Below are 22,584 nucleotides of genomic sequence, written 5' to 3' on the forward strand. Positions count from 1 at the left end.
TTCACTTTGTCCTTTAATACAGGCGTTCTAAACAGGCGTAATACAGGCGTTCTGATTTTTCACTTTCTGTTAAGTCTTATCGTAAACATTTAACATTATTGTTATAGCTATTTAAATTATTATTCATTGATTATTAAATTTGGGTTTTATTTCTCAAGATATTCTATTTCTCTCTTATTTTTATCTTATTTTTACAATTATAATCTCGGTTTTCCTTTTATCATTACGCCACTCATTCCTTGTATTTATGTTCATTCAAACTATTTCTATGTACATTTATTTGGTGACTTTTATTCAAAATCTCATCACGCTCATAAGACAACTTGCAAACTGAACTAAATGGGAAACCCAGAAGAAATGCTCTCACTGTATAAAAGCTAATACTTAGTTATTGTCATGTTTCCTGGCTCTGAGCACAGGTTCAGTCCTCAGAAGCTGCACATCTTATCAGACTAAAAACTACTATAGTATTGAATTAACCGTGGATAACACAATTGTGCTGCCTTATTTAATAGATAATGGCAACTCTACCAACTATCTACTCTATCTGTTGTTTTGTGTTGCTGTTTTATGTTGTTCTGCTGTGTTTAGTTGTTTACAGAGCAAAATAACATAGCAATTCACTCTGATTGTCTGGCATACCTCGACTGTGATCTAAACTGTTTCGGTTCATACAGCTCAATTGTTTTGATCAGAATACCAAACTTGAATAAGTGATGAAGCATGTGCTGTTTCAACACCTGCACAGGCCATGAGCCCCTGAGTCTATCAGCATCCTTGGGGTGCCTTTACACCTTTAAAATAGGCTCATTATAGCCGCAGGTGTTTTGGGGAAGGGAGGCACAAACCAAAATCCTGAGTCCAGTGGCCATAACTCTCCAGTGCGATCATGGGGGGTCAGATTTACAACACAGCTCCTCCCTACTTGAAGATCAGTTGAGTGGGAGGGGTGAATTGTCCTCCCAGCCCACAGAGCATCTGGCTGAGGAACGACAGATGCTGACAGCTGGACTGACATCCAGCATATGTCCCTTTCTTTATTCCTGCTCCTCTCAGACAATAGAGTGGAAGGGACGGGGGGCTTTGTGTTGAGAAGGTAGACCTAATAAGTTGTGACTCCAGAATAGAGCCCCTATTCTCCAGGAGAGCCTGGAGAGCAATTAGCCTGCCTCTGATCCTAGCCTGGGGAGTTATTATGGGAGGACTGAGCCCTCAAAAACCTCAATGGTCCATTCTCATTCATGCCACCTCAAGGTGTTTAGTTTTTAAGTACAATAATTATCTAAACTAGAAGACAAATTTGCGTTTAAGAGCTTAATTTATTTTTTTGGTCTTTATAGTCCTTTATATTTTGATTAATTACATAGATAACATTACTACTACTACTACCACTGCTGCTGCTGCATTTTAGCGACAGTGAGCTCTGTGCGTCGAGCACGTGCGCTTTGTTTTGCAACGTGATGACGCCACGCGCAGATCACAGGAAGCGATTCTGATTCACTGCAAGTAAACACAACACGGGCAAATGCTGCTCATGCACACCAATAGACTACAGTAAGTTTTTGCTGTGTGAAATAATGCAAGGGGTAAACGCATGTACAGACACAACTTAGTATAAAGCGAGTAGATTTGTAATGGAAGGAAACGCCGCAGCGCTTGAATAAATGAGTTTAGCGACTAGAAACTAAGCTAACTGTTCCATTCAGACCGATCATTGAAGTGAACAACTTGGCAGCTGTCACAGCCTCACTCATCTAATATCTAAAGTAGGCGTTATGCTAAGATTATACGAAAACGTGAAATTTAAGTGTCTAAGTAAGTTGCCTTAAAATACAGTTTCAAATGAATTCCCTCTCACTCTGTCCTTCTGTTTCGTTTTCGTAGAAATGGGTGTCAGAGGTCTTCAGAGTTTCATGGAGCGCTGCTGTCCGGATGCCTGTGTGCATGTGAACCTGAGAGAAATGGCCAGACAACATGTTGCCAAAACCCAGCAAGGTTGTACAGACACAGCCAACACTAACAGCTGAGTATATTTCTGTGTGCAGGTAGTAGACAGTGTAGGTAATAGCAGAGGTATCCCAGAACTGATTTAGTACATTTTTGTAAACTTTACTCTAAAGTTAAGTTAGGGCAGGAAATGTAGGTATTGGCAACGTAAAATAAGTAACCAAGCTTTGGCTTCTGTCAAACCAGAGTCACAAGATGCACATAAAAAAAGATAACCATGAAATGCAACAAGCATTTCTGGGAATGACTCATCATAGAAACCTGAAACAAAAATGTAAAAAGATCAGGCTTACATCATATGTTGTAAATGTAAACAATGAATTCAAATGCAACTAGATAACAGTGTAGTGAGTCCTTTTGGAATAAGGATGCTTAGATAATAGACATGTAAGAATAAAGGCGTCAGCACTCGCAATTAAAGAGATTATTTTCCTTACTGTCAACACAGTAGTGTTTTTTATATGTACAGCCTTTACATAAAAAACACTACTGTGTTGACAGTAGGGAAAATAATCTCTTTTGTAACAAAATCTTTTCTTTTGTTACTGATTTTTCTTGCAATTTACTTTCTGTTTCTTGTAAAGATATGTTTTGGTGATGCTTCAGTGATCATCTATATTCCATTATTATTATTATCTTCTATCTATTGTTTTTTTTATTGTATTTCTGCACCATTTATGTCTATTTATTCTTTGGCAAGTCACCTGGCATTGATTGTTTAAAAAGGTGTCATACAACATTTGTTTGTGAAACACTGATGAAAGCCTTTGGCTGAAACACGTTTGTTTCATTCAGCTGCCGTTTATTATTTTTTCCTTAAGTTATATACTTTATTGCAAATGCTGACGTCTTTGTGATTACAGTATTACCTTCGAGTCGTCACTGATAATCTTTGTAGTGTTTCTGAGTTGAGCACGCCAGTTTTTTTCTTAGGTTATAGACATAACATATTACATTAATGATCAGTTTAATGATTCAGTATCTCTCATACCAATCCTTCTGATAGATTCATCAGTAACAATACCTCTGTTGCTGGTCCTAAAAAGTTTTATTGATTTAATAGCTTGAAGCTTTGTCAACTAAAAAGCTGGAAAGTGGACATTTCTTCTTTTCTCAGAGTTGCTTTGCATGCAGGTCTACTCTCTGTAACTTATTTTTCACTCTCATTTAGTCCCCACACTGGTTGTGGATGCACTGGGCTGCCTGCGTCACTGGTACTTGTGTAAGGACTGGGTGTGTGGAGGGCAGGGGAAGGAGTACATGGATGGCCTAAAGCGCTGGGTGGAGGCCTTCACTTCAGCAGGGATAAGACTAGTGTTCTTCTTTGACGGGGTGGTGGAGGAGCAGAAGAGAAAACAGTGGGTGAGAAAAAAAGCTATTCTTGTTTCTGAAATTGCTATAATTCAGCTTAATGCTACAGCTGTCAATCCACCACTGACAGATTATTTCTGTAACACTATAGTATAGAGGTTAGTAATCTCATATTATTTTAAAGACATAATCAACCTACTGTATCTATCATCCCCTCGTGTGCACAGGTGAAGAGGCGATGCAAAAAAAACCGGGAGATTTCTAAAATGTTTCGTTACCTGAAGGCACACGGGGAGCAGCCTGGCAGAGAGATGTTTTGTTTGCCTTCTGGTCTGTCAAGATTCATGCGCTTTGCTCTCAGGTCAGCATTTACAAGACTGATTATTATGCACAAGCCCTCATGTATGTAATATTTACACTGTCATATTACAGTCACAGTTTTAAGATGAAACATTATGGTATTTAATCTGTGAACAGATGATGCCTCTTGTTATTGAGGTTTATCGTGCCTCTGTTGCTGTTGATTGATATTATTCTTGTTTGTATGTTTTGTTTTCTCTTGCAGGTCACTGGGTCAGGAAGTGTTTTGCACTGTGCGGGAGGCAGACTATGAAATTGCAGACTATGCTCGTCAGAATAACAGTATGGGCATCCTGGGAGACGACTCTGACTTCGTCATATACGACAGGTTCGCTAAAATCAGTATTGTTATACTTTTGGACTACTGCTGTAGTACAGTACCTGCTTGTCTTAGTTAAAATGTTTGATCTGATAATTTAATATAATTGGTAAGTCATGGAAAATGTGAATAAAGTGACTGACCTGAACATGTATTTATATATTTAAAAGTGCCCCCAACTTGTCTGTGACAAAGCTTCGGGTTGACGGCCTTACCACTGTCCTGTACGACCGACAGAAGCTCTGCCAAACCATTGGATTGACTGTAAACCAGCTACCACTGCTGGCCTGTCTCCTTGGTAATGATGTGGTGGCGGAGGAGGAGATGCTGCGCATCAGGAACAACGCCATGGCAACATACATGTGTGTGGGGTTTTACTCTTGTTTTTCGTCTCTAAAAGAATTTGTCATGATTTAGAAATATTGAAATTCTGTTTTCATTCTTATCTTCTTCAGAATAAATGTTGACTACTCTTAATTATAATTACACGGATTCTGGCTGCATCTATTTGGCCAGTGAGCCAACTTAGTGACTTACGTGACATCTCAACAATGTTATTTTTCCCAGGATAAACAATCCGGCACCACACTCTGGAGCTCCACAGGGGCAGAAGGTGCTAGCTGTATCCCACCTTGTGAGCTCGTTGTGGGGCAAAGAGGAGGAAGAGACTGACCTTATCCCTCAGTCTCTGAATGTGGCAGCTCCTCACAGAGAGCTACTGCAGAGAGGAGTTCGCTCCTACTTACTGCCTGGACAGGAAGCTTTTCAGCAAGGTGACATCTCTGCAGTTCCCTCTGCCCCTGCCTTTGAGAAACATGTTAGTCCAGAAATATTAAAGGTACGTTCTCTATTTCTGTCCATTTCTACTTCTGAGACTAACAAATGCACCAATGGCTTATTATGTTTTACTTTGTGTTCTTCTTCCAGGCCTGTATAGAGAAGCATGTGGCAGCAGAGGGTTTCATGGTCTACAGTGTTTTGGTTGAGGGCGTTGTTGAATGCAGCAACACCGTGGAGGATGAGGAGGACACTGAATTACTGCCTCAAGCCCTCGTCTACAAGCCCTGCAGACAACGCATATATGGGCTGTTGCTGCTGCACAGACATGATGGTAAGGCAGTAAACTTATTGGATAAGTTACAAACACACACACATTTAGGGCCTGTGTCCACTAACAGCGTTCTTTCTATACAAAACCAATGCAGTTCAGCATTTTCAGTGCTCAGCGTCCTAAACACAAAAACGCCCTCGTCCTCGCTCACAACGCTCTCAGTTGTATATAGTTAAACTTTTGGAACACCGCCGCACTCTTCAGTGTCACTTCTCCCTCACCGACCAATCAAAATGAAGAAGGGGTGGGACTTAGGATATCAACTTTGTCAACAACAATGGCGGAGGAGAAGCAAATCCTTTTGTTTTTTTGAGGGCACAATTTCCTGGTGTAGAATTGCTGCTAACACCAGGACACTATTCCTTTACATCGTTTTTATGTTTTTCTTCTTTCTAAAAATTCCCTAAATAAAATCAATTTAAAACAGACTTAATGGTCTCTACTGAGGGAAGCAGAAGCTGCCCCCGCAAAAATGTCATTAGTGGACGCAGCACTGCGCAAACACCATGAAAAAAAACAACATGAAATATGTCAGTCAAGACAAATGCACATGTAAAGGTAGACACCTGCAAAGTACAGCATACTAAGGAGGAGGAGGAGTACATGCGAGGCAGTGGAGTTTGTGCTTTTACTTTTCTGTGATTTACACATAAAGACAAGAACGCTTTTTTGTCTTCTCAACACAGTGAAATTAACTCAATCCAAGTCTAAATGTATCCTGTTTGCCTGTTTTCAGACAGCAGTGTCGACCTGCCGGTCATCAGGGAATGGTTTATCTACCCTGGAAACTCTATGGAGGAACCTGACATGGTCCATCCTGTCCCAATCAGCATCACAGGTACTGTACCTGCTACTCTTTATATACTGGTCGGTGTGAGTCTGTCTGATGTATTTCTTTATTCTTAATTTAGCTGGAGACAAAACTTTTAGGCATCACTGATAGTAAAAACTTTTTTAATGTGCATTAAAGAGATTTGTCACATTCCATACAGGCCAAAGCACTCCTCCGCAGTATCTTTTCTCTGTGTGATTGTGTAGGCGATCAGCCCAGTCTGGACTTGTTATGGTTCGGCTCTGGTCCTGAAGTTCCTGCTCTCCGCCTGATGTCCTTCTTATCAATTTTTGACTGCCAGGAGTTCTCAGAGTTGTATGGAGCAATTGAAGACTGTCTCCTGGGTTCTCTGTGCCTCGTCACTTACATCGCCCTCCAGGTAGTGTCAACTTTCTCTTGTTTCTCTGATGGTGATGACACAGACACAAGAAATCAGAGGTGATTAGCCAAATTCGACTCTATGTTGGAGAGAGTATTTAAAAAACAAGCCAATTACTGAATTGGAAAAGGTGGTAAAAAATCTATATATTTTTATACATCATAAACGGTGTAAATGTGTTTCTCTGATATTAAACTAATAAATCCACTACACCCGACCCTTGCGTCATGTTGCTTGTTCCATTTGCAAAAAAAAAACCATGAAAGCATCTTTAGTTACAGATACTTTGTTTTGGTTTCCATTTGTCGGGCTGCATTTTTGGCTAAGCCTTTAATTAATTGAGCTGCTAAATGAAACAGTGGAGCACAATAGAATCAGTTTGTATTGAGGCATTTGAGTGAAGATACTGCAGTGTATGGTTACTGCTGATTTATGTAAACAGACCAACTGTATTTGGTGACTATAAAACCCACAAGCCAGCTTTTGATTTGGGATTTACATCTCTAACATATACAACAATTATTCTGCCCTTTTGTCAGGTTGTGGTTTAAAGTTAAACATCCCTTGTTGACGGTCTGTTCTGTGTTGTTTTGCTGTGGCTTGATGGCAGCAACTATCACCCACTGAGTGCCCAGTTTAACCACAGACACTGGTCTTTGTACCTCCTGCTCTTACGTCAACAAGTGCTCTGATAACCACCCAGGGGCTTGAATATCTTAAGAGCCATTTCTTAATTCACCTTACAACTATTGTGTCCATGTTTTGGTCGTAAATGTTAAACCACAAACATTTGTGCTGTTTGTAATCTTGTTTTAAAGCCTTGTTTTGATAAACTCCAACAATGTGATCGCTTTTCAAAGTATCCGAAGAAGCAGAGATTTATGCTTCTGGTTTGTACATTTTGCATTGACGTCAACTGATGAGCTTTGAAACAACAGAGATTAATGCATCCCATCACAAGGATGAAGATGCATGCGTCATTTTACAGAAGCTAAACACAAATTATTCTGTAGATTCATTTGCCAACTCTGTAAGAAGCAGGCCTTGAATTCAAGAAGTTCATCATGTTTTCTTGCATATTTCAAAGTAAAGGCTTAAATTTTAAACATCTTGTCCTAATGTACAAAATATGTCAGTTAAGTGTCTTGAAGAAGTGGCCTCTGCTGTGTTTGAAATGTCTCCCAATCCAAATCAGTTCAGAGTAAGTTATGCAACATGGGGAGCCTTTTTTAGGATGTATGTGAAACATGGCTTGTGTATTTTTTTAGCGTTGTTAGAACATCGTACACTTACACTCAGACAGCTTAAATCATTGCAGCAGAATCCAAGAATCCAATCCTATTTTTAAACTGTACAACTGAACTTATACATAAGCTGGATAATTGTGCAATAATTCAACTGTGCAATACGTTGACACTCTGCCTTATATTGTTCATTTGTAAATAACTCTTATGTATATAACCCTTTTGCACCATATTTAACTTTATTCTGGCTATTTTATTTAATTCTATCACTCATATTTAAATCACCATAGATCCACTTCTCAGCATTTAATCTGTATCTTTATTTCTTATTTTATTGTATATATAATGCACATATTTGACACAGTTCTTACTTCTGTTTTAATGCCCGTTATTTCTTCATGCTTTCCTCTTTATCAGAGCAACTGTAACGCCCGGATTTCAGCCCGGGAGAAATAAAGTATTTCAGACTCTGATTGTGACTATACCACAGATTCATTGTAAACATCTGGCGCCTACATTAACCACAGTGGAATTCACCTTACGCTGCTCCCCATGAAAGGCAAACCCAACCTCTCATTTAATTTGCTCTAACTTGCATAAATACATTTTTAGCTTTATTTGTAAAAATGCTTTCATATTTATGTTAATGTAGTGATGAAATGATCCCAACATGTCATTACCATTGAGCTTTACAACTGTAGCTTTAGGTAACATCTGAATATAGGGGCTTTGTTAAATTCAACTTAACTTCATCCTTCAAGCAGTCAAACAAACAAACAGGGACATTTTTACACAATTTTATTTATATTTTATTTGTATTGAACATTTATTTTACCAGGGATTTTCCCATGAGATACAAAATCCAAGGCCAAGACCGAAAGAATTTTCACACTGCGACATCTCAGGAGGTTGGACCTGCAGTTATGACATCATTGGATGTTATGGTATTGTGCTCAGACACGAATTTAACACTTAAAAACACAAAGATCACAGACAGCCTGCTTGACAGATGCTGATTTCCGGGCGAACAGGCGAACGGACAGTTGGTGTCAATCATTTAAATGTATGAAGGACGAGCAGACGGACAGAAGAGCGGCCTGTTAGACAGACTGTTAGAAGACAGACAATCAAAGTTGCCCAGACAGGCTGACAGACAACAGTAGCTGTTGTTGTCTGATCGCTGCTGCATTCACATTCCCTCGTCACTCTTCTATTTAAATAGCTTCAGGGTTTGTTTGTTTTGTACACACAACTGGGCAGCCTTGTTTCTGCATTCAGCATTGTTTCTTTGTCGGTTGAATTGTTGCAAAGCAGGCAGACCAAACAAATCGACCCACACACAAGGCGCACTGGGATGTAATTGAAATGGTCAACCATCATTTTTTTTTTTTTGCTCTGAACTGGTGTGTGCGTTTGTGTGTGTGTGTGTGTGTTTTTAGGTGCAAACTTTGTCTCAAGAGGACGTGGATGCTTACCTGAGTCAGGCTGTGTGTCTGAGACTTAAATCCTCTCAGCAGCTGAAACACATCAAGGTCAGTTACAAGTACACATACACACACACTCTACATATAAGGTCTGTTTTGTATTTTTCATTTGCATTTATTTGATTTATAACCCAAACAAGCATTTTTTTTCAGAAAGTCATCAGTTTAATGGTTTTTGCGCTTCAATTTTTTCTCCCAGCACACCCAGTAGTTGTTGTTTCCTGCTGTGAGAAGACAATGTCCCCTGCGGTTTGCAGTAAACAACTTCTCTTGTGGCAAACAAAGCTCAGAAAGTGTTTCCAGTAATAGAAAGTGAGGAGAAAACTGAGTACAAAAGACAAATAAGCAACTTGATTGAGTCTCCAGAAAAACACACAAACCAACAAAATCCCCCGAAACAATTATGGTTAACCTGCAGAAGAGTTTGAGCTGTTATTTACTTATTGACTACCTATGGATCAGGATCAAATGATGTCCGCCCACCTTCTTTATCAGGTCAGTCAGAGCCACACATGACTTACAACTTGTGAAAAAAGCTTCATTGTGATCTTCTTGTCATGTGACAGTTATTTTAAAGTGGACATATTTTAGCTGCAATCAATCTTCTATTACTCTAATGTGTTTTTGAATCACGTTGGAAAAGTTTTAAAAATTGTATACATATTTTAATCTAATGTTTCGGAGCCTCTCCTTCCTCCTGAAACAAACAAGCCATTTTGCCATTCAAAGGTCAGACCGTAGCCACGATTGGCTGACAGTATTTGGAATGACCGCGTAGCCCCTCCCCCACGTGTGCGATCTCAAGTGGGGGAGTGGCCGCACTGCACTGTCACTCCAAAGTTGTAGAAAACATGGCTGCCCTAGGATCGGTTATTCTGCCTTATTAGTACGAGCCAGAATCAACAGGAGGTATCAGAATGGTAAGTTGACATCTTGACGACTTGGCTACAAGCTGGTGCGAGAAGGCAGCCTGAGGTGAATGACAGTGAATGACGATTGGTCGATTTCAGCGAAAGCAAGGTTCTATGTAGAAACCTGCAGCTGTTCTGAACGGCCCATTTCAGAGGCGACCTTTTTAAACATGTCATTCTGGAAAAACACGGAATTATGCAGCTTTCACTTTTTCACTGTGAACAATAAACACACAAACATGTGAAACCCATGCAACATATGAGAATATCCATTTAAAAGACACGGCCCCTTTAAATGATTACTGATGCTATGTGAAAGTACAAAGAAAGGGAAAGGTCAATACTGACATCCTAATGTCAGAGAAATCATCAGTCTTCATTTAGCTCGCTCAGTCTGTCTTATGAGCTCTCACATCAGCGTATCTGAGAGTCAGCTGTGCTTTTCATTCTCTGGGGAAACCAACACACTTCTTGCGGCCTTGTTGTAGCCCCATTTATTTTGAGTGCTTAATTACAATACTTGTGTCTAGTAATTTGTATTTTTGCTGCTCGTCTGTTTTCTACACAATAATTAGGGCTGGGCGTTGATTTGAATATGCTGACTGGGAGAGGTTCAGAGCTGCAGCAGGGGGACTCACTGAGGGACTAGAGTACGGATTAACTGCACACACTAACCAAACTCATGAGTGTACTATTATAAACACGCAGATTTCTGTTTACCTCAAGTTAATTTTTGATTGTGCGGGCATTTGCATGTGTGTGTATAACTTGCAGACACACACATACAGCAATAACATTCACCCTTCAGCACATGGCAGTACAAATTACCTCTTTATATCCCCACAACACACTCAGAACACTATGATTTAAAAAAACAATAAAAAATATTTAGTGTGCATGAGTGTGCGTGCTCCACTGAGTCAAAATGAGTCACACTGCTTGTGTGTGTATGTGTGTGTGTTTAGGGGAAAGGGGTTGTGGGTAGGTTTTGGGATGCGTTGGTTTCGTTGCAACATTCCTCCCCAAGGGACTGTGATTGTGGCGTGTGTGTGTGTGTGAGACAGAGAGAGTGTGCTGGCGACAGCCGCCTGTCTGTCCTGGCTGACGCTCACCACATGGAGCTATTTACACCATGCACCCTCCGCCCCACTGGACACACACACACACACACACACATGTTCCTGTCTTTGTCTCTCTCTCTCGCTGTGTGTTCTCATATTCTTCTCCTTTTTACACTCGACCACTTTCTCTTTTTCTGTCTCTCTTCTCGTCGCTCTTTATCTCTTTTCTCTGCTCTCTTTGTGTCCGCGTGTTTGTGTGTGCGCCTTCAGCCTTTGTGTGTCAGTCCAGTGGTTCATTGTCTTCAGAAGGTGAAGCTCTGTTTGACTGGAAGCAGGTGGCAGGCAGGGCTGTGTGTGTGTGTGTGTGTGTGTGTGTGTGTGTGTGTACACGTAATCACTGTTATCAGCACTATCTGCCAGAGGACAGGTGAGAGCAGAAAGCACACACACTCACACACACGCACAGAGAACATCTGCCTGCTGTCGTGACTGTTTGCTTGCTCTCTGCTTCTTCATCATCCTCTTCATCGTTTTTTTATTGTCCTCCAGGTTCTTGTTTCTTCCTTTTCTCTCTGTGTCAGAAATAACCGTCCACCTGTTTCTCCCTTAATCTGTGAGCTTAAACTGTTGTAACTGGATCCTTTGGAAAAAACAAAAACATTATTTAAGGTATCAAATCACCTGGACTGTAAAACCTCTGTAGTAATAATCTGTATTTCCTCTTAAACCCCGTCATAGAGTTCTATATCAGACTGTGGGTATAACTGAATATTGGATGACTTGCTGATTCACTTCTTTATGTTCATTTTGATGGATTAGACCCTTTACCTTTAAGTCATCCTCTTATTTACTGTGGGTGAAAAGAAACAGACTTGTTTCAGCACAAATGAGTCACTGATGATGGTTTATTCTTGAAACATGTTCATTGTTTTTGCCCACAATAAATGAGAGGACTTCTTTATCTGTGACAGCCACAGTTTTGTTTTTTAAATATATAGTTTTTCTCCCCCTCATTTCTCCCCACTACCTGCTCACCTCGTTGGAATATCACGGATGATTTACATTTTTGCTTGAATATAACTGTGACATGTTGAGATAGAGGGATAGATAGTGATGAGTGAAGTGGGTGGTCTGAGTCGTATATAATGGTGTGATTTATGTGTCAGATTGTGCAGATTGGAGTTGGGAAATCAGCAGCTGTAAGTAAAAATGTAAGAAACCTGTTCTGTGTGGTGAAACTAAACACACTGAAGAAACAGATGGCTCTATACAGCAGGACCGTTAAAACCATGTAACAGTACAAGGAAATACTTATGAGCTACTTTCCCTTTAAGTTAAGTTTTATTAAAGGGAAAGTCATGATGAATACGTCAGTGTGTCGACGGTGAATGAAACAAGCTGATGCATATTATTGAGCAATAATGAGGACATACTGCTGAGTTGGATCGTTGGTGGTTTGAAGCTCAAAAAAAGGCAACAAGTGGACTAGATATAGGAGTAGGAAGGAGTGAACGACTGTGGTCAGCGGCTGAGGGGCTGAAGGTCTGTATCATCACATGTGGTGCAGTCAAGTTTCTCTCTGAGTCACTATCTCTGCATTAAAGATTATGTCATGTAAACCTGTTAAGAGATGTAAAAAAACAAACAAAAGAAAAGCACTAAAGTATCAAACCTCATGATTCAGTTATTCTACCTCCCTCATGTAAAACCTTTCCCCTTCCTTTGCCCTCAGCTGCCTGTCCTCTGCAGCCGTGCGGTGCAGCTGGGATCTCTCTACGTCCGAGGACTGGGCAACCTGCTGGATGCTAACTGTGCCAGCGGCTGCCCGCTGCCCAGTGCTGCCCTGATGCTTTGGCAGAGCTTCGATGGACGTCTGTTCCACTCAAAGTACCTGCTGGCACATCGCAGCGCGGAGAAAACTGTGCTGCTGGAGGGCGACGTGAGTGGAGACAGGAAAACAAAAAGGGGAATGTGTGTGTGTGTGTGTGTGTGTGTGTGTGTGGGTAAAGACTTTTAGGAGAAAAAAAGAGAAAAAGTTGTTTTCTGTTGCAACCACTTTAATTATTCTGTGTATCATTTTTACCACATATGAACAGCATGATTTTGACACGTGTGTTATTGTCTCTCTCTCTCCAGTCCTCCTGTTTGTCTCTGTTTCTCTGCTTGAGAGAGAAACTTACAGACGCCTGCAGAAAGCGAGGAAGAGTCCTGCAGTCCAAACCCAACGTACCAGAACAAAGTCACAACACCACACCAGGACCCAGATACAGAGAGAGACACACAGGTGAGACATGACTGTCTTTATAGTTAAACCCTACCCATTCACCACTCAGCCACCTTTTCAGAACAAGTGAAAACTTTTAGTTCCACTTATGACTGGTGTTATCTGGGGCATATCAGGGCAGAGGCATCGCCAGTGCCTTCTTTAGGGCTCTGACAACAACATTTTGTCTGTAAAAATGTGTTATGGTTACCTCCAAACGTAATCAAATAGAGAAGAAGGTTCACAGTGCATGATAAAAGTATGACAATTATATCATTAAAGGCTCATTTCAAGCTTCATATTTCACTCTGTGATACCAGTGGAGTAGCTTAGCATAATTTACAGTTACAGTTATTTACAGCCTCTGCCTGAAACCACTCAGTCAGCTCTGTCCCTTTAAGAAACCCTGCCCCTACAAGCCCACTTTCTTCTGATTGGTCAGCTCTCCAAAGCCTGCTGAGGCTGCACTTAATGACATCGCAGCTGTGTCCCGATCCAGGGACTGTAGCATTCGGAGGCCGTATCCTCCCCGAGATGCACTGCGTGTCAATTCAAACGAGATGGTGGACTTTTACGAGTCAGAGGAATTAACTTTAAAATGTAAACGTTTTTGGTTTGAACTCAATCAAATAGCTATCGTTACACATGTTTACAAAAACGAAATAAATGATCATTAAAATAATAGGTTAAGTTAAGTGACGTTAGTTATGCTAGCTAGTTAGCCCGCTAGCTACCTGTTGCTAGGCGACAGGAGCGGCGTGTGGTACCTACAGATTTGAAACTACCCACGTTTAGAATGGACATCCAACATTGTAACATTATATATATGTCTTGAAATGTGAAACAGCATAATACCCCCTCTTTAAATTAGCCTCTTTTTTTTTTCACTGACATGAGCAAGTTCAATTATTTTGACTAATAGCTTTTTATTTGTTGAGGTGTTTTAATGTCTTTTTCTCGTCTTCTCCCTCCTGCTCCAACTCAACAATCACTCTGCCTCTAACTGCTGTTGTGTGTTGTTTCGTGCTACACAACGTTTTGTCCAGGAATCTTTGGAAAAATACTTTTTGACCATCCTGGTTAAATAAAGGTTAGAGAGAGAAAAACATTTTGACCTGAATTAAGACTGTTATGATGTTTCTATGGTGCCCTGGTGGCATGGTGGTGAAGATTCATACCATGTGACCACAGCCGCACGTCATATCTCTCTCTCTTCCCATGTTTCCTCTCTGTATCTAAACTGTGAACTTTCAAATTAATGTAGGCAAAAGCTCTCCAATATAAACATTATAAAAGTGCTGTTATGAGGTCTGTATTACTTTAAAGCTACAGTAGTTCAGTGTTAGTGTCTTTGTTTCTAATCCACAGCACAGAGAGCTGAGGAGGCCTCCAGCAGTCTGAGCCGTACAAACAAAACTGAGAAGCAGCATTTTAATCTGACAGTTCATCTGTGGTTGTAGTTCTCTGGTGCCCTTCACAGAACCACATTACCCAGAGGGCCGTGCTGTAACGAGCTCCATGTGTGCTGCGGCCGTAATGCATACCACGCGTGTGCGTGCGCGCTTGGATCGGAGACTTGCTTTGTCAGTGCACTCGTAATAGTAGGTTTCTGTTTATAGGCTGGGAGAGCTCTATTTTAAGACACACAACAAGACGATCTGATTACAGACTGCCTCTCCTGCCTCCCCCCATCTCATTGCTCCCCTTCCCCTCGATCGTTCCCCTCTCTCCAAGTCTTCATCCTTTCATTTTTCTTAATCCTCTCTCTGTTTCTTTTCTTATTTCTCACCATTGTTCTGCCTCTGTCTCCAGATGCTTGTCGAGCTTATTATACACACATGTTCGCGCATATTCACCCCCTTTTACACACCTACTGGTTTGTTTTGACTAAATGGCACAGTGCCCTGTCTTTATATGGTGCTATTTACTATATGTGCAGACTTTAGGCCAACATGAGCTCCCTGTTGATAAGACTCGTCTGTAGCTTACAGTCCTGCTCAGTGGTGACCCTCAGAGGACGACTCAGCAGCATGAAACGTGAACCCGTACTTTCTTTTCAACCCTGTGACTTTTAAACCTTTTGGGATTGTTTCTCTGCGTGCCATGCTGGCCTAGAGTCTCTGAAATTGCGCCGAACTGTCTGCTTTTTGCCCAAGTCAACCCTTGTGGGTCTCATGAGGATGTTTCTGGTTTTATAGATGGAAGGCAGTTCACTCTTTATACCTCAGTGTTTCATTTCTGCCAGACGCAGACACCAATCATTACTACAGAACTGTGGGGATGTGGAGTGTGTGTGTGTGACAAGGAGAGAGAGTGTGTGTGCGTGAGAGTAGTGGTGGCGCTATGTGGTATGGTTGAGGGCCTGGTTTGGTTTTTGTTTGGAATCAGGCCTGATGTTTAGTCTCCTCAGCAAATATCTCCTCTGGCCGCCTGCCCTCACAATTACACTCTGACAGTGAATTCAGTGTAGCTGCTCTCCCACGTCTCCTCGCTTTATTTCTGTCAAACAACCTCACTTAAAGATCGGCTCACAGTTGACGTAGAGTACGTTTTGCTTGAGCGTGAATGTTCCTCTTTTCTCTCCTCTCTGTCCTCTGATGTTTTCTGTTTTCATTAACACATATTTCTCTGTCTCTGACAGAGGAACAACATGTTTACTCTGATCTCTGATCTTTTTTCTCTCCCTCTCTTTTGTTTCAACTTGAATCTCAATCTGAGAAACTGAAACTTTTCCAAAAGACAAACTGACCACAGAAAAAAACTCTTAAACAGTTTTGTTGCTTGTGGCCAGAATGACTCATCCTCTTATGCATGGCACGCTTTCATGTTGCTGTTTTCACCACTTTCACACTCACTGAGAGGATTGATGGGAGGACGGAGGCCTGATTAAGTGGAACAGGCTGCAGCTTCCTTTCTGCAGGTCTAAACTTATACTCTAAGATTTTAATTGCTTGAAATGAAACATAAGGTCTGCCACATCTGTCAGAGCTGCTGAGTGTCTGTGTCAAGCTTGTCTTAATGCACGGATAGATTTCACAGGAAGCTAAACAGGAGTAACATTTAGTTTACTCTGCTATTGATAAGTAAATGGATTAACTGACAGAGCAAAGGAAAGGAAAGAACATGTGTCTCTTCTTAGTTGTGTTTTTTATTCGGTAGATGACAGTTGACAGGAGATCTGTTACTGTGTTCTTTTCTCTGAATAATTAAGCTCTCCAAAAGTGTCAGGGTTTGTAACACTAGATGAGTGTGTGTGTCTGCTGTGATATGGTGTTTGTTTCTTCTGCTGTTCTGTGGGAAGCCTTGAAATAATTGCGGACAGACTTTAAAGGCAAGCTGTGTGTGTGTCTGTGTGTGTGTGTGTGTGTGTGTGTGTGTGTGTTTGAGAGAGTTGGAGAGAGGAACAATTGTTAATACTTTTTATACAAAGAACCAAGACATCTGAGGTTGTAAATTTCAAAGTATGACACTGAAGAGGACCAGATCAGTGGATCACTAAGGGATCGTTCACTGGTTGTATTTTTCTATTCCCAGCTCTGAAGGGAATAAAGACTATTGACAATCTGTAATTGAACTGGAAAAACAAATATCAAATATTTGACGCTGCTCATCTGCAGGGTTAATTACTAATTGGCTGTGGCCATCACCACAGTCACAAACTATTTTCCAGTGGTAGCAGTAGAAGAAGACAGGTTAGCTAACATTTTAAAAGGAATTCTGTGTAGCTAACGTTAGCGGTTTGTCTTACCTGTAATGTTTCTTTACATTAGATGTCGGGTCCTTGGATAATGACAGCATTTTGACAGCTGGAAGCCATAACTTGCACCGTACTGTGAGGTTGCTCCCATTTCCGCCCAGTGAAAGCATTGTGTTCACCACAGGCCATGGCAACCAGAGACTGTTGATGGCAACTTTGAGGAGCGGTGTTGTGAGACTTGTGTGTCGTGAAGTGTCGTGAAGTGTGCACGCAGGTTCATGGTAATATCAGAGACGGACAGTCAGATGGTCGTTTTAGAAATGAGACGCCAGATGCTATAGAGCGTCTTTGGTATTATATCGTCTTCATTTTAAAATGTATTTTAAAATTGTAATCCTGCTAGTAATCCCCATTTTTAATAAATGTATCTGTAATACAATTACCTCTTTTGTCCTGTAACTGTAACTGAATACAGTTGCCTTTTTTTGTATGCTAATTACGTAACGCTGTTACTTGTATTCTGTCACTCCCCAACCCTGCTTATTTGTGCAGTGTAAGAAACAACACTTTGAATCAAGGTTAAATATAGCATTACAGAACAGTAGGTTCTGACCAAGTAATCTGATTAGGCAAGAGGCATTCCAACAACATCACTGGGACTTTTCACTCTGTGTATCACTCCGCCTCAGCCAGATGTTCTGAATACTGTTAACTATCATTATAGCAGACTGTGTATGTCTACATTGATCAAGCTGGTTCCTCTGAATCACACAGCAGACTCTTATTTCACTGGTTGATGATCACTTAAAACAAGAAGATAAATGTACATGATAGAAAACAGCTGATCTGTGGTAACCTGGAGACACAGAGTACAGAAGAATGTTTTGGTTGCTTGGCAACAACAGTCCAGTTTCAGTTAAGTTGTGGAACTACTTGAGCTGGTCTTTTAATATCACATTTCTCACACTCAGGTTGGCCCTCAGACTGTGAAAACTGGAGGGAGAGAGGGGAGACGACAGGAGGCCAACAACATGGAGGAGGATGGAGAGGGAGAGGAGAGACGACAGGAGGCCAACAACATGGAGGAGGACGGAGAGGGAGAGGAGAGACGACAGGAGGCCAACAACACGGAGGAGGATGGAGAGGGAGAGGAGAGACGACAGGAGGCCAACAACACGGAGGAGGATGGAGAGGGAGAGGAGAGACGACAGGAGGCCAACAACACGGAGGAGGATGGAGAGGGAGAGGAGAGACGACAGGAGGCCAACAACACGGAGGAGGATGGAGAGGAAGAGGAGAGATGACTGGAGGCCAACCTCATAGAGGAGAATGGACGGAGATAGGAGAGACGACAGGAGGCCAACAACATGGAGGAGGATGGAGGGGGAGAGGAGAGACCACAGGAGGCCAACAACATGGAGGAGGATGGAGGGGGAGAGGAGACACAAGAGGAGAAGAGAGTGAATATGGAAACAGAGAGAGACAGTGGGAGAGAAGAGGACACAGAGGAGGATCGTACGGCAGCAGAGGGAGATACTAGCTGGCTCCGAGGTAACACCAGCGTGGTCTTCTTCTGTGTTTACCTGTCCTTTAATGTCATGTGTCCTCCTCTCCTCTCCTCTGACATGGTCTCAGCCTCCTGCACCAGGAACATAACTCCACCCTGAACCAGAGAGGAGAGAAGAGGAGGATTAGAGGGGAGGATTTGAGGAGTTAAGTGGATGGGGAAGACGTGATGAAAGGAGCGAGGGAATCAAATTTCTCCGAACACACCGATTAGTGAATTATCCGTCAGGAATGTTTGTCTAAAGGATGCAGGAGGTGGAGAAATGGGGATCAAGAGGCGGCAGAATGAAGAGATTAGGTCCTTTAATTTGCCTGTTTAACCTGACTTTGTTTTTTTATGCGTCTTAAAATAATCCTGTGGACACACTTTATGAAGACTCTCCTTTATCTCAGGGAAAGTTACCTGTCTGGCTGTGACGGAGAATCAGCCGTAAGAATGAGCACTCTAAAAACAAACAGAGGAATGAGACACTTCAAACATGCACTGAGAGGTGGATTAATCTAATCCTCAAGCCTGTTTTTACCCCTTATCTTTGACAGTAAAAAGAAAAGATCATAATAGCTGTGTGTTCCCAGTGGCATAATCCTTTTATAGGACTGATTGTAAGCAGAGGAAAAGTAATGCTGGTATCAAATATCTGCTCAAATGGAGGGCAAAAGATGAAGACGCTTCTTAGTGACAAAAAGAAGTTCTGCTTTTCTCAAACACACAGAAAAAAGTTTCTATATTGCACTCTTTTATACCGTCCTTGATAAATAAACACTTAAGCTGCTTATACAGGCTTCACAATGCAAACATTTTAAATTACTAATTTGCTTGTGTGCTAATGTTTTATACCTAATTTAAATGTCTTTAAAACAATTATACAGAAAGAAGAAGATTAATATGTTGCTTGGTAAATGTGATTCATGTAGAAACATCTGTTTGCTTCCCTTGCCTTTGTATCTCACTGCATTGTAGTGTGTGACAGCTGGCATTGTTTTTGTATTTGATATAAGTGTCTGCTCTTTTAGCCCGGTCACTGTTAAAGACATTTAAAGATAATTATTAATCTCTCACTTCAAGATAAACACGTTTTATTCTCAACAAGGCTTTTATACCTGCTTAAATAAAGGATGCATTCGTAACACTTTTGTGTAAGAGGGAGGCTTTTTTTCTCACCACAGTGGCTGCAGCAAAGGAGACATTAAAGTTAAAAGATAAAAACATACTCAAAAGAATGTACTTAAGTTAAGTTACTTCGTTACTGTCCACCCCTGCCTACAATCCATGCACAAGATAAAACATATGTTGTGAATAAAGGACTCGATAGAAGAGGAACTGAGGACGTGCTATCATGAATTCATACTGAGGAAAAATGTGGATGAAGGATAAACATGTTAAAATTAAAATGGAAGAAATAAATAACATAATAAAACACTAAAAGATAATGCAGACAAAGATGATCTTTAAATCACCTAAAAAGGTAGGTCTTGAGTTTGCTTCTAAAAATAATATTGGTAACGCTTTATAATATGGCCTGCAAGTACCCGTGACTTATAATGTAATATTGTCACATGTATCAGTACTGATATGTAGGTATGGTGGAAGAAGGGAGTAACAATTAGGAAGTTCAGAGGCAAGGAGAAAAATGCTATACCGTGAGATGGAAACTTCATATTACAGAATACTTACAGTGTAAGAAATTTCTCCTTTCCTCTAAAGTAACCTGTGAGTATCTATCACTTATAGAATAATGAGTATAAATCATCTCTCATTTCTTTAAATTACACTGTAGGTACCCAGTAATGACTACAATTCGTAATTGTTACTCCCTTTTCCACTATACCTACCTTTAAGGACTGACACATGCCATGATATTACATCACGCCACGGTACTTACAAGGCAAATTGCGGGCTGTATTGTAAAGCGTTACCATAATATCAAAATGATCCTTTAATGTTCTGTGATGATTTTAACAGCTGATGAGTAAGCATCAGGGGAAGGACAGTTGGCATGAAGGCAGGCCTACGTCAACATGACTGGCGGATGTTTCAAATGTGACAAGGAATTTAGAAAGTAGTACTTTTACAGGGTGTTTTGTGTGTGTGAAAGGGGCTGTGGGTTCATTGCTCAGACGTAGGACAGATGAAACATTTGTATCTCCATGCTGAGGTTTTTAAAGGTTAGAGAAACAGGAGGTTCAATTCAGTGATTATTAAAGTCACGTGTTAAACTTTTCTGAAGGGATGTGACCAAACAGTCAACTCCCCGTGTTTCCTCTCAATCCAAAGGCAGCCGATCATCAGAAGAAACAACAGTGTGTGTGTGTGTGTGTGTGTGTGTTTGGGTTAGTAGATGTGGTGAGTGAAGTGGGTGTGTATGTGAGGAGGGGCGACATGGGTGGAGCACACAACACACACGCATGACTCGGGTCCATTTGCCCCCTCTACATAATAACAATAAGGGGAGGAGGGATGTTTTCTGTGGCGGAGAGGAAGCGAGGGATGGAGGGTTAAAAAGGGGAGAAGAGGGAAAGAAACAAAGTGGAAGATGGAAATGAAGGAGTGTAAAGGAGAGAGGAAACACTAAGAAGAGGAGGAGTGAAGGAAGCAAAGCAGAGGAGAGGGCGATGAAGAGGACAAGGGAAAACAGGGAGAGAGGGAAGAAAAGGAGGATTTAGAGGAGAGGAGAAGAAAGGAGGGTTAATAACACAAGCAGTTTGAGTCAGTAGTCTTGCCTCAACCACAGGAAACCCTGTTGGCTGCCCGACATATCAGCTTCCTGCGAGTGTGTGTGTGTGTGTGTGTGTGTGTGTGTATGTATGTGTGTGTGTGTGTGTGTGTGTGTGTGTGTGTGTGTGTGTGTGTGTGTGTGTGTGGAGGTCTGGGCGTGGTCCCTCCAGCAGCAGGGAGACAAACAGTCAAACCCCCGTCAGAGGCCTCCTCCCTTGGATCGGCTCAGGCCTCTTTCCTCTCCGCTGCTCGTCATTAAACAAACTCTGTTTAGTCTTACACTCCTTCTACAGCTTATCTAAACTCCTCTGAGGCTTTCTTCCTGACAAACTCTTCAAACTGGGCTCACATTTGTGAAACCCGGCTGGACTGAAGAGAGCTGATTTAAACCCTTGTCGTGTCCTGTTTTGGCCACAGTGGGCGGCACCTGAAAGGATCCCATCGTGACCACAAAACCACCTCAACAAACTTTACACAAAGAGACAAACCACTTTGAGGCTCTGTACAGGTGTAACATGGTTTTATGTGTCACAGGTGGTTTGGATGCTACAGTGGTGCCTTCTGAATGAAGTGAAGAGAATTTGCTTTTTTACTTTCTTAATCCTTAAACATTTAAAGTCTAATTCAAGGTTTCCACATCAGTGTGCCTGCGTCAGTTTGTGGGACATACATTGTGACATCTGCAAGTCAAATCAAGTCTGTGTGGACACCTTATCCAAAGTCAGTCTGCTGCCCAAAATTAGTTACCGCACAGACTGTCCACAGTTCAGTCTATGTGGTCACTACTACAATCACAACCTGGTGCGTAGGAAACACAAATCGACTTTCCTTGACTAAAAAAAGCACATCTCGGGAACCGATTATCCTGTCGGCCTCAAAAATGGCAGGTGTATTGCTGAGGACCCATGGGAGTGCCGTGTCAGGTATGAAACTAGAGTGGTTACCGCACTCTAAGCAAACCAGCACTGGAGTTAACACACTGTGTTAACTGCTGTGTGCCATCCTTGGTCCTATAGGTGTGAAAGCAGCCAAACACACTGCCTTTGTTATACTTTTCCTTTTGGTTCATTCAAATATAACATCAAAGGGACTCTTCTTCTTGTGTGGGTACACATTAACCTCTGATTGTAGAACGTATAGAGTGCATAATCTAGGCTTGACACTGATTCATTGAACTGCAGGCAATGAAAGCAAGCGAGCGGACATCAGATGCATTTTTTGTCAGTGAGGATGTCCTAACATGCACCATGCAACAAAAAAACGTCCACTCTTATTCTCTTTTTGTTCTGTGCACCCACTATTCACTTGCAGCGGGAGAAATCA

General features: G+C 41.4%; 1 protein-coding gene across 1 annotated transcript; it reads left to right on the top strand.

Annotated features, from left to right (window-relative positions):
• The first annotated feature begins 1,500 nt into the window (after positions 1–1,500).
• Positions 1,501–19,346, top strand: fam120b (family with sequence similarity 120 member B). Its single transcript, XM_069663791.1, has 14 exons — positions 1,501–1,554; positions 1,885–1,995; positions 3,179–3,369; positions 3,546–3,679; positions 3,884–4,006; positions 4,168–4,359; positions 4,565–4,835; positions 4,925–5,108; positions 5,845–5,946; positions 6,147–6,319; positions 9,003–9,095; positions 12,752–12,958; positions 13,156–13,303; positions 17,951–19,346. Exons 2-14 carry the CDS (start codon positions 1,887–1,889, stop codon positions 18,517–18,519), a joined length of 2,496 nt encoding a protein of 831 aa, XP_069519892.1. The 5' UTR covers positions 1,501–1,554; positions 1,885–1,886; the 3' UTR covers positions 18,520–19,346.
• The last annotated feature ends 3,238 nt before the right edge of the window (positions 19,347–22,584 follow it).

The sequence above is a fragment of the Semicossyphus pulcher genome, unplaced genomic scaffold (genome assembly GCF_022749685.1).
Source record: "Semicossyphus pulcher isolate SPU_LCO1_2020_fin unplaced genomic scaffold, fSemPul1.0.p SCAF_1, whole genome shotgun sequence".
Lineage (NCBI taxonomy): Eukaryota > Metazoa > Chordata > Actinopteri > Labriformes > Labridae > Semicossyphus > Semicossyphus pulcher.

What these genes read in the sequence shown, in the direction of transcription:
- fam120b (XM_069663791.1), top strand. Translation starts at nt 1,887, where the DNA reads ATGGGTGTCAGAGGTCTTCAGAGTTTCATGGAGCGCTGCTGTCCGGAT. An exon ending in TTAGTCCAGAAATATTAAAG is followed by an intron (nt 4,836 to 4,924) that starts GTACGTTCTCTA and finishes TTCTTCTTCCAG; the next exon opens with GCCTGTATAGAGAAGCATGT. An exon ending in TCACTTACATCGCCCTCCAG is followed by an intron (nt 6,320 to 9,002) that starts GTAGTGTCAACT and finishes GTGTGTTTTTAG; the next exon opens with GTGCAAACTTTGTCTCAAGA.